Here is a 20503-nt window from a genome sequence, read left to right as displayed (position 1 = left end):
ACTGAACCAACCTTAGCCACTGGGGACAGACACCAAAAACAACGGGAACTACGAACCTGCAGCATGCGAAAAGGAGACCCCAAACACAGTAACTTAAGCAAAAATAGAAGACAAAAAAACACACAGCAGATGAAGAAGCAAGGCATAAACCCACCAGACCTAAAAAATGAAGAGGAAATAGGCACTCTACCTGAAAAAGAATTCAGAATAATGATACTAAAGATAATCCAAAATCTTGGAAATAGAATGGAGAAAATACAAGAAACGTTTAAGAAGGACATAGAAGAACTAAAGAGCGAACAAACAATGATGAACGACACAATAAATGAAATTAAAAACTCTCCAGAAGGGATCAGTAGCAGAATAATTGAGGCAGAGGAACGGATAGGTGACCTGGAAGATAAAATAGTGGAAATAACTACTGCAGAGCACAATAAAGAAAAAAGAATAAAAAAAAATTGAGGACACGGCTTCCCTGGTGGCGCAGTGGTTGAGAGTCCGCCTGCCGATGCAGGGGACACGGGTTCGTGCCCCGGTCTGGGAAGATCCCACATGCCGCGGAGCGGCTGGGCCCGTGAGTCATGGCCGCTGAGCCTGCGCATCCGGAGCCTGTGCTCCACAATGGGAGAGGCCACAACAGTGAGAGGCCTGCATACAGCCAAAAAAAAAAAAAAAAAAAAAATTGAGGACAGTTTCAGAGACCTCTGGGAAAACATTAAACACACCAACATTCGAACTATAGAAGTCCCAAAAGAAGAAGAGAAAAACAAAGGGTCTGAGAAAATATTTGAAGAGATTATAGTTGAAAATTTCCTAATATGGGAAAGGAAATAGTTAATCAAGTCCAGGAGGCACAGAGAGGCCCATACAGGATAAATCCAAGCAGAAACACGCCAAGACACATATAAATCAAACTATCAAAAATTAAATACAAAGAAAACATATTAAAAGCAGCAAGGGAAAAACAACAAATAACATACAAGGGAATCCCCATAAGGTTAACAGCTGATCTTTCAGCAGAAACTCTGCAAGTCAGAAAGGAGTGCCATGACATATTTAAAGTGATGAAGGAGAAAAACCTACAACGAAGATTACTCTACCCAGCAAGGATCTCATTCAGATTTGAGGGAGAAATTAAAACCTTTACAGACAAGCAAAAGCTAACAGAATTCAGCACCACCAAATCAGCTTTACAACAAATGCTAAAGGAATTTCTCTAGACAGGAAAGACAAGAGAAGGAAAAGACCTACAATAACAAACCCAAAACAATTAAGAAAATGGGAACAGGAACATACATGTCGATAATTACCTAAACGTGAAAGGATTAAATGCTCCAACCAGAAGACACAGATGGGCTGAATGGATACAAAAACAGGACCCGTACATATGCTGTCTACAAGAGACCCACTTCAGACCTAGGGACACATACAGACTGAAAGTGACGAGATAGAAAAAGATATTCCATGCAAATGGTAATCAAAAGAAAACTGGAATAGCAATTCTCATATCAGACAAAATAGACTTTAAAACAAAGACAATTACAACAGACAAAGAAGGACACTACATAATGATCAAGGGATAGATCCAAGAAGAACATATCACAATTGTAAATATTTTTGCACCCAACATAGGAGCACCTCAATACATAAGGCAAATACTAAGAGCCATAAAAGGGGAAATCGATAGTAACACAATCATAGTAGGGGACTTTAACACCCCACTTTCACCAATAGACAGATCATCCATAATGCAAATAAATAAGGAAACACAAGCTTTAATGATACAATAAACAAGATGGACTTAATTGATATTTATGGGACATTCCATCCAAAAACAACAGAATACACATTCTTCTCAAGTGCTCATGGAACATTCCCCAGGATAGATCATATCTTGGTTCACAAATCAAGCCTTGGTAAACTTAAGAAATTTGAAACTGTATCAAGTATCTTTTCCAACTACAACGCCATGAGACTAGATATGACTCACAGGAAAAAATCTGTAAAAAATACAAACACATGGAGGCTGAACAATACACTACTTAATAACCAAGAGATCACTGAAGAAATCAAAGAGGAAATAAAAAATACCTAGAAACAAATGACAATGAAAACACGATGACCCGAAACCTACGGGATGCAGCCAAAGCAGTTCAAAGAGAGAAGTTTATAGCAATACAATCCTACCTGAAGAAACAGGAAACATCTCAAATAAACGACCTAAACTTACACCTAAAGCAATTAGAGAAAGAAGAACAAAAAAACCCCAAAGATAGCAGAAGGAAAGAAATCATAAAGATCAGATCAGAAATAAATGAAAAAGAAATGAAGGAAACAATAGCGAAGATCAATAAAACTAAAAGCTGGTTCCTTGAGAAGGGAAACAAAATTGATAAACCATTAGCCAGACTCATCAAGAAAAAAAGGGAGAAGACTCAAGTCAATCGAATTAGAAATGAAAAAGGAGAAGTAACAACTGACACTGAAGAAATAAAAGGAGCATGAGAGATTACTACAAGAAACTCTAGGCCAATAAAATGGACAACCTGGAACAAATGGACAAATTCTTAGAAATGCACAATCTGCTGAGACTGAATCAGGAAGAAATAGAAAATATGAACAGACCAATCACAAGCACTGAAATTGAAACTGTGACTAAAAATCTTCCAACAAACAAAAGCCCAGGACAAGATGGCTTCACAGGCGAATTCTATCAAACATTTAGAGAAGAGCTAACACCTATCCTTCCCGAATTCTTCCAAAATATAACAGAGGGAGTAACACTCCCAAACTCATGCTGTGAGGCCACCATCATCCTGATACCAAAACCAAAGATGTCACAAAGAAAGAAAACTACAGGCCAATATCACTGATGAACATAGATGCAAAAATCCTCAACAAAATATTAGCAAACAGAATCCAACAGCACATGAAAAGGATCATGCACCATGATCAAGTGGGGTTTATCCCAGGAATGCAAGGATTCTTCAGTATACGCAAATCAACCAATATGATACACCATATTAACAAACTGAAGGAGAAAAACCATACAATCATCTCAATCAATGCAGAGAAAGCTTTCAACAAAATTCAACACCCATTTATGATAACACCCATTTATTCAACACCCATTTATGATAAAAACCCTCCAGAAAGTAGGCATAGAGGGAACTTTCCTCAACATAATAAAGGCCATATATGACAAACCCACAGACAAGATCATCCTCAATGGTGAAAAACTGAAACCATTTCCACTAAGATCAGGAAGAAGACAAGGTTGCTCACTCTCACCACTATTATTCAACAGACTTTTGGAAGTTTTAGCCATAGCAACAAGAGAAGAAAAAGAAATAAAAGGAATCCAAATCAGAAAAGAAGAAGTAAAGCTGTCACTGTTAGCAGATACATAGAGAATCCTAAAGATGCTACCAGAAAACTACGAGAGCTAATCAATGAATTGGGTAAAGTAGCAGGATACAAAATTAATGCACAGAAATCTCTAGCATTCTTAAACACTAATGATGAAAAATCTGAAAGTGAAATTAAGAAAACAATCCCATTTACAACTGCAACAAAAAGAATAAAATGTCTGGGAATAAACCTACCTAAGGAGACAAAAGACCTGTATGCAGAAAACTATAAGACACTGATGAAAGAAACTAAAGATGATACAAATAGATGGAGATATATACCATGTTCTTGGATTGGAAGAATCAACGTTGTGAAAATGACTCTACTACCCAAAGCAATCTACCGATTCAATGCAATCCCTACCAATCAAACTACCAATGGCATTTTTCACAGAGCTAGAACAAAAAATTTCACAATTTGTATGGAAACGCAAAAAGACCCTGAATAGCCAAAGCAATCTGGAGAAAGAAAAACAGAGCTGGAGGAATCAGGCTCCCTGAATTCAGACTATACTACAAAGCTATACTAATCAATACAGTATGGTACTGGCACAAATCCAGAACAGGAGAGAAAGCCCAGAGATAAACCCAGGCACATATGGTCACCTTATCTTTGATAAAGGAGGCAAGAATATACAGTGGAGAAAAGACAGCCTCTTCAATAAGTGGTGCTTGGAGAACTGGACAGTTACATGTAAAGAATGAAATTATCACACTCCCTAACACCATACACAAAAATAAATTCAAAATGGATTAGAGACCTAAATGTAAGGCCAGACACTATCTAACTCTTAGAGGAAAACATAGGCAGAACACTCTGTGACACAAATCACAGCAAGATCCTTTTTGACCCACCACCTTGAGAAATGGAAATAAAAACAAACAAAAAAAACAAAAGGGACCTAATAAAACTTAAAAGCTTTTGCACAGCAAAGGAAACCATAATCAATACCAAAAGACAACCCTCAGAATGGGAGAAAATATTTGCAAATGAAGCAACTGACAAAGGATTAATCTCGAAAATTTACAAGCAGCTCATACAGCTCAACATCAAAAAGACAAACAACCCAATCCCCAAATGGGCAGAAGACCTAAGTAGATATTTCTCCAAAGAAGATATACAGATTACCAACAAACACATGAAGGAATGCTCAACATCATTAATGATTACAGAAATGCAAATGAAAACTACAATGAGATATCATCTCACACCGGTCAGAATGGCCATCATAAAAAATCTACCAACAACAAATGCTGGAGAGGGTGTGGAGAAAAGGGAACCCTCTTGCGCTGTTGGTGGAATGTAAATTGATACAGCGACTATGGAAAACAGTATGGATGTTCCTTAAAAAATAAAAATAGAAGTATCATACCACCCAGCAATATCACTACTGGGCATATTCACTGAGAAAACCATAATTCAAAGAGTCATGTACCAAAATGTTCATTGCAGCTCTATTTACAATAGCCAGGACATGGAAGCAACCTAAGTGTCCATCGACAGATGAATGGATAAAGAAGATGTGGCACATATATACAATGGAATATTACTCAGCCATAAAAACAAACGAAATTGAGTTATTTATAGTGAGGTGGATGGACCTAGAGTCTGTCATACAGAGTGAAGTAAGTCAGAAAGAGGAAAACAAATACCGGATGCTAACACAAATATATATTGAATCTTAAAAAAAGAAAGAAAATGTCATGAAGAACCTAGGGGAAATACGGGAATAAAGACACAGACCCACTAGAGAATGGACTTGAGGATACGGGGAGGGGGAAGGGTACGCTGGGACAAAGTGAGAGAGTGGCATGGACATATATACACTACCAAACGTAAAATAGATAGCTAGTGGGAAGCAACTGCATAACACAGGGAGATCGGCTCTGTGCTTTCTGACCAGCTAGAGGGGTCAGATAGGGAGGGTGGGAGGGAGGGAGATGGAGAGGGAAGAGATATGGGGACATATGTATATGTATAACTGATTCACTTTTTTAAAAAGCAGAAACTGACATACCATTGTAAAGCAATTATATTCCAATAAAGATGTTAAAAAGAAAAAAAGGAATGGAATTGGGTCATTTGTAAAGACGTGGATGCATCTAGAGACTGTCATACAGAGTGAAGTTTGTCAGAAAGAGAAAAACAGATATTGCATATTAACACATGTTTGGAGCCTAGAAAATGGTACAGATGAACCTGTTTTTAGGGCATAAATTGAGACACAGAGGTAGAGAATAAACGTATGGACACCAAGGGGGGATAGCGGAGGTGGGGCGTGGTGATGGTGTGAAGAATTGGAGATTGTGATTGACATGTATACACTGCTGGGTATAAAATGGATGACTAATAAGAACCTGCTGTATGAAAAAATAAATTAAAAAAAAAGAGGAAAGCAAAAGTACCAAGAGACAACTGACAATGAAAACACGATGATCCATAACCTATGGGATGCCACAAAAGCAGTTCTAAGAGGGAAGTTTATAGCAATACAATCCTACCTGAAGAAACAACAAACATCTCAAATAAACAATCTATACTTACACGTAAAGGAACTAGAGAAAGAAGAACAAACAAACACAAAGTTAGTAGAAGGAAAGAAATCATGAAGATCAGACAAGAAATAAATGAAATAGAAATAAACAAAAGCGAAGATCAATAAAACTAAAAGTTGGTTCTTTGAGAAGATGAACAAAATTGATAAACCATTAGCCAGACTCATCAAGAAAAAGAGGGAGAGGACTCAAATCAATAAAATTAGAAATGAAAAAGGAGAAGTTACAACAGACACCACAAAAATACAAAGCATCCTAAGAGACTACTACAAACAACTCTATGCCAATAAAATGGACAACCTGGAAGAAATGGACAAATTCTTAGAAAGGTATAACCTTCCAAGACTGAACCAGGAAGAAATAGAAAATATGAACAGACCAATCATAATAATGAAATTGAAACTGTGATTAAGAATCTTCCCACAAAGAAAAGTCCAGGACAGGATGGCTTCACAGGTGAATTCTATCAAACAGAAGAGCTAAGACCCATCATTCTCAAACTCTTCCAAAAATTGCAGAGGAAAGAACACTCCCAAACTCATTCTATAGAAATATAGGCCACCATCACCCTGATACCCAAACCAGACAAAGTTACTACAAGAAAAGAAAATTACAGACCAATATCACTGTTGAATATAGATGCAAAAATCCTCAACAAAATACTAGCAAACAGAATCCAACAACACATTAAAAGGATCATACACCATAATCAAGTGGGACTTATCCCAGGGATGCAAGGATCCTTCAATACACACAAATCAATCAATGTGGTATACCGTATTAACAAATTGAAGAATAAAATCCATATGATCATTTCAATAAATGCAGGAAAAGTTTTTGACAAAATTCAACACCCAATTATGATAAAAACTCTCCAGAAAGTGGGCATAGAGGGAACCTACCTCAACATAATAAAGGCCATATATGACAAGCCCACAGCAAACATTATTCTCAAAGCTGAAAAACTGAAAGCATTTCCTCTAAGATGAGGAACAAGACTAGGATATCCACTCACACCACTATTCAACATAGTTTTGGAAATCCTAGCCATGGCAATCAGAGAAGAAAAAGAAATAAAAGGAATACAAATTGGAAAAGAAGAAGTAAAGGCGTCACTGTTTGCAGATGAGATGATACTATACATACAGAATCCTAAAGATGCCACCAGAAAACTACTAGAGCTAATCAATGAATTTGGTAAAGTTGAAGGATACAAAATTAATGCACAGAAATCTCTTGCATTCCTATACACTAATGATGAAAAATCTGAAAGAGAAATTAAGGAAACACTCCTATTTACCATCACAACCAAAAGAATAAAATACCTAGGAATAAACCTACCTAGGCAGAAAAAAGACCTGTATGCATAAAATTATAAGACACTGATGAAAGAAATTAAAGATGATATAAACAGACAGAGAAATATACCATGTTCTTGGATTGGAGGAATCAATATTTTGAAAATGACCATACTTCCGAAAGCAATCTACAGATTCAATGCAATCCTTATCAAACTACCACTGGCATTTTTTACACAACTATAACAAAAAAAGTCTTAACATTTGTATGGAGACACAAAAGACCCTGAATAGTCAAAGCAGTCTTGAGGGAAAAAAATGGAGCTGGAGGAATCAGACTCCCTGACTTCAGACTATATTACAGAGCTACAGTAATCAAGACAATATGGTACTGGCACAAAAACAGAAATATAGATCAATGGAACAGGATAGAAAGTGAAAAACCCATGCACTTATGGTCAACTAATCTATGACAAAGGAGGCAAGGATATACAATGGAGAAAAGACAGTCTCTTCAATATGTGGTGCTGGGAAAACTGGACAGCTACACATAAAAGAATGAAATTAGAACACTACCTAACACCATATGCAAAAGTAAACTCAAAATGGATTAGAGAACTAAATGTAAGACCAGACACTATAAAACTCTTAGAGGAAAACAGGAAGAACACTCTTCGACATAAATCACAGCAAGATCTTTTTTGATCCAGCTCCTAGAGTAATGGAAATAAAAACAAAAATAAACAAATGGGACCTAATGAAACTTAAAATCTTTTGCAAAGCAAAGGAAACTACAAACAAGATGAAAAGACAACCCTCAGAATGGGAGAACATATTTGCAAACGAAGCAACGGACAAAGGGTTAATCTCCAAAATATATAAACAGCTCATGCAGCTCAATATTAAAAAAACAAACAACCCAATCCGAGAATGGGCAGAAGACCTAAATAGACATTTCTCCAAAGAAGACATACAGATGGCCAAGAAGCACATGAAAAGCTGCTCAACATCACTAATTTAGAGAAATGCAAATCAAAACTACAATGAGGTATCACCTCACACTAGTTAGAATGGGCATCATCAGAAAATCTACAAACAACAAATGCTGGAGAGGGTGTGGAGAAAAGGGAACCCTCTTGTACTGTTGGTGGGAATGTAAATTGATACAGCCACTATTGGGAACAGTATGGAGGTTCCTTATAAAACTAAAAATAGAATTACCATATGACCCAGCATCCCACTATTGGGCATATATCCAGAGAAAACCAGAATTCAAAGACACATGCACCACCCCCCCCCCCCCCCCCCCCCCCGCAGTGTTCACTGCAACTCTATTTACAATAGCCAGGACATGGAAGCAACCTAAATGCCCATTGACAGACAAATGGACAAAGAAGTTGTGGTACATATATACCATTGAAAATTACTGAGCCATAAAAAGGAATGAAATTGGGTCATTTGTAGAGAAGTGGATGGATCTCGAGTCTGTCATACAGAGTGAAGTAAGTCAGAAAGAGAGAAACGAATATCATATATTAACGCATATATGTGGAAGCTCGAAAAATGGTACAGATGAAGCAGTGTGCAGGGCAGACACAGATATAGAGAAGAAACATATGGATACCAAGGGGGAAAGTGGCAGGTGGGGGTGGGGGGATGAACTGGGAGATTGGGATTGATATATATACACTAATATGTATAAAATGGATAACTAATAACCTGCTGTATAAAAAAATAAGTAAAATAAAATTAAAAAAAATACTGGTAAGTGCTTTAGTGAGTCATTGGAGAAATAATGTTGCTGAAGCCAGTGGTCAAGTCTCAGTTCCCATCGAACTTGAGCTAGCAGCAGCTTTTGACACAGGTCCTTCTCTCTCCCTGATAAATTTCCTTTACTTGCTTCCTATCACACTGGTAGCTCTTTTTGGGTCTTTCTTCTGCCCACAAACACATTCTCCAGGTGTGGCAGTTACATTATGAATAAGATTTAGCCAAGCAAAGAGGAGGTAAAGACTGGTCTAGTCAGAGGTAAGGGTGTGTTTGACTCCCAATGTTCAGAGCCATCAAGATGTGTTAGAGGATCAGAAGTATTGGTATGACTTGAATATCTAGGGAGAGCAGAGTGGGTAGACAGGCAGCTGAAGAGGTTCTCCAGGATCAGTTAAAAGTCATGTTGTAAGAAATTTGAACCTTATCTTAAAGACAATAAAATGTCATTTTAGGGAATTACAAAAAAAAAAATCATAATCAGATATGCATTTTTGAAAGGGTCCTTTGGCTTCACTGTGGGAAAGGGATTTAAATGGATTAGAAATTGAAGCTAGGAGACTGATTAATAGACTGTTCAGTATTCCAGGAAAGTGATGGTCATATAATAAAAGGAAACACTTATATAGTGGTTGGTATGTATCAAATTCTAAGTACTTTCATATAATGACTCATTTCATATAATGACTCACAACAACCATGAAAGGTACCATCATTATCTCCATTGTATAGATCAGGAAATTAAGGCCTAGACATGTTGAATAACTTTCTCAGGGTCACACAGCTAGTAAGGTATACAGCCCAGATGGGAACCCAAGCTGTCAGGCTCCAAGTCTGTGCTCTTAGGCATAATGCTGTATTGAGTAGTAGCAGTGGGGATGCATAGAAAGAAACAACAAAGCTAAAATCTTCCAAGATAGAAACAACAAAGATAAAGCAACTTCTTAGTGATCTGTTGGCTTCAAAGACTAGGGAGAGAGAAGGGTCATGAATGATTAGATTTCCTGCTTGGAAAATTTGGTTGATGATATTTATACAAAGAAGAGCAAGATTTTGCTGGGGAGTGGAAGTAGGTGGCAGGGATGAGCAAAGACATGAGTTAGTTTGACATGTTGAAATACACTTTCCTCTGGGCTTCCAGGTAGAGCTGTCCAGCTGGATATGTGGGTCTGGAATTCAGAAAATAGGACTGGGCCAAAATATAGATTTGGTGGAGATACACTTTCATCATTCCCTTTCTCAAAAGTAGACTTTCAGACTCAAGTTCAAACTTATTAGAAAAGCATTTAAAGCTACTTCCTTTGCTGGAACTCTCTTTCCCTATCTCAATAAGCCAATAATCACATTATACTTAAGTCCTGAAACAATGCTAGATATTCAATCCTTTCTTGATCCCAACAGGAAATAATTTCTCTCTTTGTTTCATTATGGCTCTGAATTCATACTTTTCTTATGTATTCATCATTTTCAACTTTGCAGCTTTCTCCTCTATTGAAAAACTTACTACATTCTATCTTCTATGACAGTTGTTACTGTACATATTTTATCTTGACTACAAGCTGAGAGCAGTGATCATACCTCCTTTATATTTCTTCACAGCAGGTGCCTGGTAAAGTACCTCAAGGTACCTGTGCATAGATTCAGTAACCACTTCTTGAGTTGAAATAGATTCATTTCATTTTCATACTTTTCCTTGATTTAAGTTTAGAATTTATAGTATTTGGCTTGAACATAATACTCAAAAGATGTTACCCTATAAACATTTTTTGGGGGTCATACAAGTTCAAAAAATCCTCACCAAGCATAAAGATAATCCAGAAATAAAAGCTTTAAATAAAGGGAAATGTGGGCATGAAAATACAATATTCTTACCTGGAAAAAAGATACTGGGCTTTATTCTTAGAGAAAGACAAAATTTCAGGCACATTAGGAATGATGATATGGACAAGGAAAGTGGTACCCTGTACATTATCTGGAGATTAAATGTCTACACCTCTGAGGTAAATGGATGAGCAAAACAGTTTACACTTTGTATGAATGCAGTTTATAAGCATGTATTTGTAGATTACACAGCCTAAAAAGTAGTGAAACAGTGCAAAGTTATTTATTCACATTTTCAAATATGAATATTATACTTCAGCATAATTGTAAACCCACTGCTGTGGCTTTGTCCACGTTGAAATGCTTCTTTTCTTTGTCCCCAGCACAGAAAAATGGAACCTGCTCAGATATAATCACACTCTTAAAATTGCATCCTTCTAAATACTAATATAACAATTCTACAAATCACTGAAATTGCAGTAAATAGATAGTTGTTAAAAAGAAGCACTTTAGTTCTCTCTTGTTTTATACAACATAGGTGGGTTCTTTTAAAAGTATTCTTCAGAGCACACTGTCTTCTGAAAGAGTAGTAGATTTTTATGATAATCATTATAAATTATACTGGAAGATAATAATAGAATCATCTTTCTAGAATTGTGGTTCTTTTTTTTAAAAAATAAGATTTCCCATTCTTTCTGTACTTACGGAATTTCCTCAAAAAGCCTTTTCTGTGTAGGCATTTCATAGAATCCTTTACTTCCCTATATTCATCTTTATCATGTGTCATTTTCCTTGTTACCTTTGGACATTAATGAATGCACTAATTACGTTTTGTCATTTTTTTCCTGACCGTTACATCTTTACTGTATATCATACCATATGTCTGGTGGAAAAGGGAAGTACTTCTTTTTTCTCAGTTAAATAAGCAGAGTTATCGACAGAGAAAGAAGAGAAAGAAAGTGGTATCTAAGATTTGAGGAGACGGAAGAAGGTATGCAGGGGAAAGTAACTAAGGAAATAAAGTTGGAATACTGGGTGATGTCGATGGTCCTCAGAGCAGGTAGCTTACAAGATGGCCCCCAACGATCCTCACCATTTAATATTCACACGCTTGTGTAATCCTCTCCCCTTGGACTTACTGATGGCTTCTAACAAATAGACTATGGGAGAAGTGATGAAATGTCACATCTGAGATTCAGTTATGGAAAGACTGTGGCTGCCATCTTGGGCACCTGCTTATTCTAGGGGAAGCCAGCCCCCAGCCGGAGTAGCTTATGTGTTAAGGAAACAAGGCCTGCCAATAGACACATGAGTGACCTTCATTCTCTCCACTCCCATCCCAGACAAGTCTTCAAGATGAGACCACATCCCTGGGCAACAACTTGATGGTAGTAACCTCTTTAGAAACCTTGAACCAGAGGCATTCAGTTAAGCTGTGCATAGATTCCTTACCCACAGAAGTTGTGAGATAACTTTTGTTGTTTTCAGTTTCTAAGTTTTGGGGGTAACTTTTAACGCATCAGTAGATAACTAATACAGCTCCCTTGAGACATGTGGTCATAAATTTAAAAGAGAGTGAAAGCAGTTGCAAATATAAAGTAAGATAGTCAGCAGAGGTATGTATTTTTTCTAGTTACATTCTGATGCACAGAAAAGGATACCAAGCAAAATTAAACACAGGTTAGCCCTAGAGCAGAAGAGGAAGGGATGGGGAAAAGGGGGAGATGAAATAAAGATGCATTTTCAGCTTTGCTCTATATATTTCTGTATGCTTTGAATTATTTATAATCAGCTTGTATTCATTCTTTATGTATGTAACTCAAAATAAAATAAAAGACAATCTTAAAAAGGTAGCACTGAAGACTTCTTCCTCATAATATACTACAGAAAACAGGCAAAATATTTTATCAGGGAAGGGCAAAATCACACGGTTTGATCGGCTTCTTGAATGGCATTCTCTACAGGGCTGGAAGTACGCATTCTGGAACATTCACAAGTGCCAGGTAGAGTCTTCAGACCACAGCTAAGTGTTTATTTGCAAATGCCAGGTTTTAGCCCCTGGTAAGGCAGTAGCGTTCCCGTTCCGCATAAAAATCCAGATGAACGTTCCGCTCAAGGTCCAGAGCTCTGCAGCTGCTGGCAAAGCACGCTGGGAGCCTTGGCATCTATCACCCATGTCTGTTTCACTTTTCTCTGTGTGAAAACCTCTTGAGGCCCAAGGGTAAAAGACATCTCATCATTTAAGCGTCAAGCACTGCTAAGTTAGATTCTCCAAGGCTTTCATCAACTGTGTCATTTTAGCCGCATCATTCTCTTAGGCTGTCACTCTATGAAGGTGTAAACACCAATGGAGAAAATAATGACTTCTTGAGCTTTGTTTCGTTTTCCAATCCTATGCCAAATCCTTTTAGTATGGGTGGTTTCCCTGACAATTATTCACTGTGCTTTACTTACTCTGCCTGCCTCCTAAATATTGTGCCCCTTAATAGAGGATATAAGGGAACAGAGTTGTCAATTCACTGAAAATAAGTCAAAATGAATGGTAAATAATTGACTATAATCTTTTCAAATTTCCACTCTTATTAGATTGACATCTTCTGTGAAGCAGGGACCATATCTTCTGTATCCAACATTCACTAAATATCTCTGACTTTGCCAGGTAAGTGATATGTTAGGAACAGCCCAGAGTAGCATGCATTATGTTTCCCTTGGCCATATATCATTGTATTATTTCCTCTACCCTCATTTTCCCTCTATCCTGCTTTCTTCATCTATTTTTTTTTTCCTAGTTCTTTTTTGGGTCATATTTTTACATGCTGCCATTTAAAAAATTTATCTGACATTATGGGTTTACTCATTCTAAAACAACAGTTAAAAGTGTCCACAGAAAATTGGTTTACTATTGCAAGTTTTAATTATCTAAAAATCAGTTATCATAATTAGCAAGCAAAAGTTAGATTTTAACATATTTCTAATCACTGTTGTATAAACACACAGCAAAAATCACCAATACCTTAAATATTAGCTCAATGTCTACTATTTACATCTTACTGCATTTTCCTCAATTTTAAGACTTTAAACTCTAGGTCTTCTCCTTGTACTGACCTTCACACGATTCTCCACTTGGTGAAAACATCCCATTGTCATGGTAGCCATCTCTGCACTCACAGTGGTACCATCCGGGAAGGTTGATGCAGTTAGCACGGCTGTCACACTGAACAAAGCCATCAGAGCACTCATCAATGTCTATTTGGGAAAGAAAACAGAAACGGGATGTTATACAATTGCTGCCTTTCTCTCAAAGAAACTAAAATATTCTGTTAGATGGCTACTAAAATATTTAGTGCCAGCAAATCCTTAAAACTGAGACAACATAAAATCAAGAAAGTCTACTTGGTTGTTGAAAGCTATAGAGAAAGAATGTAGTGGTATTAGCAATAGGAGAAACAGCTAGACAGCTTCTATGTTGCAAAAGTCATCCAACTGTAGAAACTGGAAAGAAACCATCTGTGATAGTCATTAGTGCTGCTCGCCAAATATTTCCAGCTCCTTTTCTGGACACAAGCTAGGATTGCCGTGTGACTTCCTGAAGTCAATTAGGGAATGACATGTGTCACTTCCAGAGAGAGCCTTAAAGAGGCAGTGTGTGATTCACACATACCCTTCCCCCATCACAATGACCAGCGATTTCCAGAAGCTCTGAAGATGAGCCTGAGTCCTGAGTGAAGACGATATGGGGCACGTTCCTCCTCTAGTTGGGGTGGACGTAGAGTATGAGCAAGAACCAACCTTTTTGCTTTAAGCCACTGAAATTTTAGGGTCTCTTATTACTAGCAACATAATCTCCAGTATATGGCAATAGCATTCATGCATCAATGTGCTTCCAATTTTTGAGAATATATCCCATCTATGTCACCTTTTAATGTGTTTCACATATATCATTACTTCATTCAACCCTCAAAAAAATCTTGCCATTTAGACAGCATATTGAACATATGAAAAAAAATGAGGCAAAAGGAAATTATGGGATTTAACCAAGGTCACCTAAGAGTTCATATTTGCCTAACTTTCTGGTGTGTGCTCCTTCATACAAGTAGACACAGGCTGAAATTGGCAAAATTGTCTAAACAAACAGAGAATGTATCTTGAGTTTCATATATTTCCTCCAGTGGCTTATTACTATTCTCAAATGTTGTGAGCCTTTTATTCTTCTTATTCAGTCTGCTGATTAATGGGAACATCTGATGTCCATCCAAGCCTCTTTAATCAGTCATAGAGGAAAAAGTAATTCCTAGAGTTGCTTTACAGAGTGTCCCCTTCTTCTTAATACCTTCTGGGTTTCTGGGTGCTTTGGGGTTGCCTCAGGCCTTGCTAAGTGATCTGCTGGCACCGTACCATCACAGCTGCCAAAAATATCCATCTTGACAACCCTTTGCCATGACTGCAGATTCCACTCGCCAAGGTAGAATAGCCTTTTCTTATATGTTTTCCGCACCTGCATCATATTCCCTGCTGCAGTGACCAGCATGACAAGTCCCTCCTATTGATGGGAAGACCAGATACTTTTTAGAGTCCTTTCCTCCCAGACAATCCACTCCAGCTCAGCAGTACTACTGCCTTCTTAGTCTCATCTAACTTCAAATTCTTGGAAATATATATTTCTTTCATTTTCTTTTAAAATTTCCTCTTTTACTATGTTCAATTTTTAAAGAGACACATTTTTGAATAAGTAAGATTTTTAAAAGAAAAAAAAGTCATCACTCATATACTTCTTGATAAGCCCGGAGTTCCTTCAGTAAAACAAGGCACAAACCATTCTCTTAGATTAGGTAGTAAGCCAAAATAAATATTTTATATGATTGCAAAATTTTAACATTCTTTCTGAACTATGAGTGATTTGCCTCTGTGGTTGCTCTTCTGAAGAGTCAGTTTCTTACCGTTAGTAATTCCTATTGTCAAAATAATTGTTAGTGGCCAAGTCAGCTAACCATTGACTTCCTGACACATAGCTGATGTGAATTGCTTCCATTTAGTAAGGCCTCATACGTTTTATGAAACAGCCTATCTGTACTAATGGGGCCTCCCTAACTGATGATTTATAAATGGGACTAAAATGCTATGCTCATTTCAGCTTTATATGGTCTTTTCTTCTAACCCAAAAGATGCAGGAAATTGGTTATGTCATTTCTTAAGTGCATGGACAAAAGAAAACAGGTTGGAATTTAAGCTTTAGAAATGAGTTTATTGGAAGAAGGTCAGGAGGGGGATGTTTAGAGCACCTCATTTTAGAATAATTTGGTCATTAGCGTTGGTGATTTGGAAGTAAATATTAATAGAACAGAGCTTTATCCACCGAAGCAACTTTCACATCTCTTATTTACCCTTTAATTTAGTTATTTTTTCTTGCTGCAACACAAGGGCTACCTCAGGTCACATGACACAGATATATCTTTCAATATTTACTCCTCACTCATTTTCTCTTGTCACTCTTTCTAATCACCAGGCCCACTCCTATACTGCTTCATCTCCACTTCTCTTTGTTTAGATTACAGCAACCTTCCTTGGTCTATATCCATTAAAGTTTAATAGAAATGTTACACAGTATATTAGTGCATATTCCCTGAAGACTGGGGATTGAAACATGTGCTGGCCATAATGTATTTTCCTATACAATCTGAGTATCATTATTTGACTACTAATACTAAGTAGTATTTTAGAGGATAGATATGCAAATATATATGTCACTCATTAATTTGTCATTCAATACTTATTGAATACCTGTTATATGCCAAGTATTAAGTGCTGGGGAAACAAGGATACATAAAGCAGAAGTAATTTCTGCCCTTACTGGGTTTACTATCTATCTAAAGTGTGTTTTATTTTAAGAAAATTAAACTTATGAAAATCTGAATTTACAATCATGCAGGACAGTGTTTCCCGCCGCCACTGGTATGGTATTTAGGTGATAACAGGCAAATACTTTATTTTAATAGCTACATTTGTATATTTCTGAATTATTTCTATTTATAGCAAGTGATACTAATAGTACAGTAGTGAAATTGTATTTAAATTTAAAAAGTGAGAGGGATTACAGAAACAACAGTAAGTAGATATTGGTATAAACAGTATATAAATATGACAAAACTTATTAAGGTGGCATATGAATGACTGGAGTTTTGAAAACACTAAGATACAGTATGGAGCAATTATTCATATCTCAGAAGGATTTACTGAGTAGTTCATTAGGTAGTGAAATGTCTTAATTCATTTAAAATATGACTCAACTTATAAAATATAGTATAAGTATACATATGTCATGGTTCAAATTATATACTTGCTACCATTTAGGATAGCAAAGTAAAACTAGCCAGATAATATACACTGCTTTGTTTTACACTTTCATGTTCCTGCTAATTTTGATTTGTTTACGAAAACTTTTCTACTTTGGTGAAAGTCGGTAGAAAATGAGAGTGTGCTTGAATTGCCAAAGTATGCCCTTTCCACCAGAAGGTATGTTTGTTTGGCTCATGGGTCTAATTAAAGTGGAAGATGAAACAAGCAGCCTCATCTGTAAGCTATCTGATGGTATGTATATCTTTAGTTACTCAGTAATCATTAATAAGTAAAGAATTGAAATCTGATCCACAATTTAAGAATTCAGTATATTTTATCCATACACAAATGTAGACATTACTATGAGTTAGAACATATAAATGCACACATACTGTGTGCAATTTCAGATATGCACATATTGTGCTTTACATAGCATGTAATAACAGAAAGTAGTAAAAGAAAATCAGATGATTTACTTCTTTGGTACTTTCTTTAGGTCAGTTAAAACCAAACTTTATATTATCTAATTGAGTTAGAAACACAGAGAACAGCAGACCTGGGGTGGGGGGGGGGAATGTTATTATTTTATTCCATATAAGAACTACCAAGTTTGAACAAATTACTTTCCAAACCGAATTAGAGTATTCAGAAAGGTTAGTACAGGATGTATAAGCTTATATGATTTAGTCTTAATTATAAGGACCTTAATTTTATACTCTGTAGGTACATTATATAAAAAACTAAAAATAAATTTTATGAAAAACTATGATTTCATTATATATTCTGTCTTAGAAAGGAACTAGTTCCTTAGGGACAATTAGAACTTTTTCACTAGCTACATTTAGAACAGTCAGCTAGTGATGATATTGAGATGCTGTCCCAGAGCACAGAGAATCTAAAATCCAAAAGATATTTAGCCATCCAACAGCAGTCACGAATAGCAGTCGTACTCCAGAGATCAAAATCAGCTTAGAAAATGGAAGTGGAAGGCACTGTGGCGATAGATTTTCTAGAAAGTACATATGTTTTGAGGTAATCTTTAAAAACACACCAACAAGCAGAAAACAAGAAAGGAACATGTATGAATAAAAAAAAGCTCACATATGTCAGTATCTTGTTTTCTTTGCCTCCCTCAGGTGTGGTGACACAAGACTGCATGCCTCCTACAATGTCACAGACCACTGGCTTCAGAGGAGGCCAAACAAAAATGGCTTTTGACATCAGCATTTAATGGGTCACTTTGGAAAATGACAAATTATTTCTTTGTAAAATTAAGTGTAGTTATAAAATGAGACACTTGAATGATAAACAAACCCTTTCTCATGCATAGTAACAGTTATTTCTATCATAACAACATAACTAAGAATAATAAAAAGTGTGTAAATATCTAGAACCATCCATACCTAAAACAGACCCTAATCATTAGCTTAACCTGCTACCCTATTCAAAAGAAAAGAAAATACAATTATTTTTTTAAAATGAGCATGGTACTTTTAATGGCAAAGTCAAATCATGAGAGTACTGTGTTTCAAAGTGTTTATTATTAATAAAAACCTGACAATTTCTCATAAAAAAATAGTACTGGACTATTTATATCACTATCCTATTCACTGGTAGTTAAATTATATTGATAAACAGTAAGAAATTAAACATCCTCAAAACAATTAATCAACTCTTGATTACCCACATGTGGATTATTTGCTTTCTAGATTATCCACAGCATTTTTTTAAAAATCACAAGGTCATTTTCCCTCTGTCTTTTGTTGAGCTTCTGGGGAGTCTGCTTTCAACATTTAGATGTAAGTGCTCAATGAAAGCAAACTCTTTTGAGCATTACATTGTTTTTTACAACTATTCCAGACTTGGGTATAAAATATCCAAAATGTCATAAAAAGACTGATTTTCTCATGTGAACTTTTTGAAAGTAAAATGACAATATATGTAAATAAAATTTGAAAATCCTAAAATCCTCTTCACAAGTTGGATAATAACATTGGATTTAGTGAAAATTATTTTCACTACTTTATAGCTCATAATCAGGAAGTTGATGACAACTCTTTAAAAAAGCATAATATAATTTCTTCATCATGTTATTTAGTCCTCACAACAGCTGTGTGAGTTATTCTTATCCCTATGTCATAGACAAAGAAGCGGTGAGAGCAAAGGCATTGCCCAAGGTCACACCATGGACCAGAACTCTTTCAACTCCAAGTCCAGTGCTCTTTCTCTCACCACAGGCTGCCTCTGAAGACCAACACTTGGCCAACAAGAAACAGCCTATACTTTGAGATGTCTCAGTATATATCTTTTTTTTTTTAACATCTTTATTGGCGTATAATTGCTTTACAATGGTGTGTTAGTTTCTGCTTTATAACTAATCAGTATATATCTTAATGTGAGTGAATTTCAACTCTGTGGCTTGTCAGCTGTGTAACTTTGAGTTATCTTACTAAACTTCTCTGGGTTTTCTGTTTTTGAAATAGAAGTAATACTCTCTATTTCTTAATAGTTCGCTCTTAACTACTGCCATTAACTATACGTGGCATCACAGGAGGAGCAGTGCCTGGCTCAGAATAGCTACTCCTTATCTTTCTGCCCACCTTTCAAAAGTATCTTTGATTCTTTGGGTTTTCTGTCTATCAGTTTGAAATTTCTCACAAAAACTCCCAAACAAAACCAAAAATGGGGGGAGGGGAAGTCTGCATTGATTCTATAGATTGATTTGGGGAGAAGTGACATCTTTACATTATTGAATCTTTTCATCCACACACATGATGTACTTCCTCTTTCTCTAATAATTTTTATAGCTTTTATGGTCTTTATCGATTTCTGAAAGGACGCCTTCTATATAGTTTGCCTGGGCTTATTCCTAAATGGTTTTTTTGTCTTCCTTTTTATTGAAGCCAACATTATTTTTCTCCAGCTTTATTAAGGTATAATTGACAAAATTGTAAGATATTTAAAGACTACAATATGATGATTTGATATATGTATAAATTGTGAAAGGATTCCCCCATTGCCCCATTAAGTTAATTAACACATCCATCACCTCACAGATTTACCTTTTTTTTTTTTCTTTTGGTAAGAACATTGAAGTTCTACTCTTTTAATAAATTTCTATTATACAATACAGTATAATCAACTACAGTCATCATGTTATACATATTATCTCCTCAGACCTAAAACCAACTGTACTGAGGTAAAATTTATATACAAAAAACATCACCAACAATTTCATGAGTTTTGACACATAAACACTACCACAATCAAGCTATAAAACATTGCTTTCACCCCCAATTTTCCTTAATATCAAAAGTT

General features: G+C 36.1%; 1 protein-coding gene across 1 annotated transcript in view; it reads right to left on the bottom strand.

The window, feature by feature from the left end:
* The window catches only part of NELL2 (neural EGFL like 2), a 375472-nt gene that overhangs the window by 28846 nt on the left and 326123 nt on the right, over positions 1-20503 (bottom strand). Inside the window, exon 17 of the mRNA XM_019934581.3 lies at positions 13958-14098. Coding sequence (XP_019790140.1) covers positions 13958-14098 — 141 coding nt within the window. The remainder of the gene's footprint in view (positions 1-13957; positions 14099-20503) is intronic.

This window comes from Tursiops truncatus, chromosome 11 (genome assembly GCF_011762595.2).
Source record: "Tursiops truncatus isolate mTurTru1 chromosome 11, mTurTru1.mat.Y, whole genome shotgun sequence".
NCBI classification, from domain to species: domain Eukaryota; kingdom Metazoa; phylum Chordata; class Mammalia; order Artiodactyla; family Delphinidae; genus Tursiops; species Tursiops truncatus.
The sequence above is the reverse complement of the archived record's forward strand: the minus strand, read 5'-3'. Positions and strand labels throughout refer to the sequence as shown.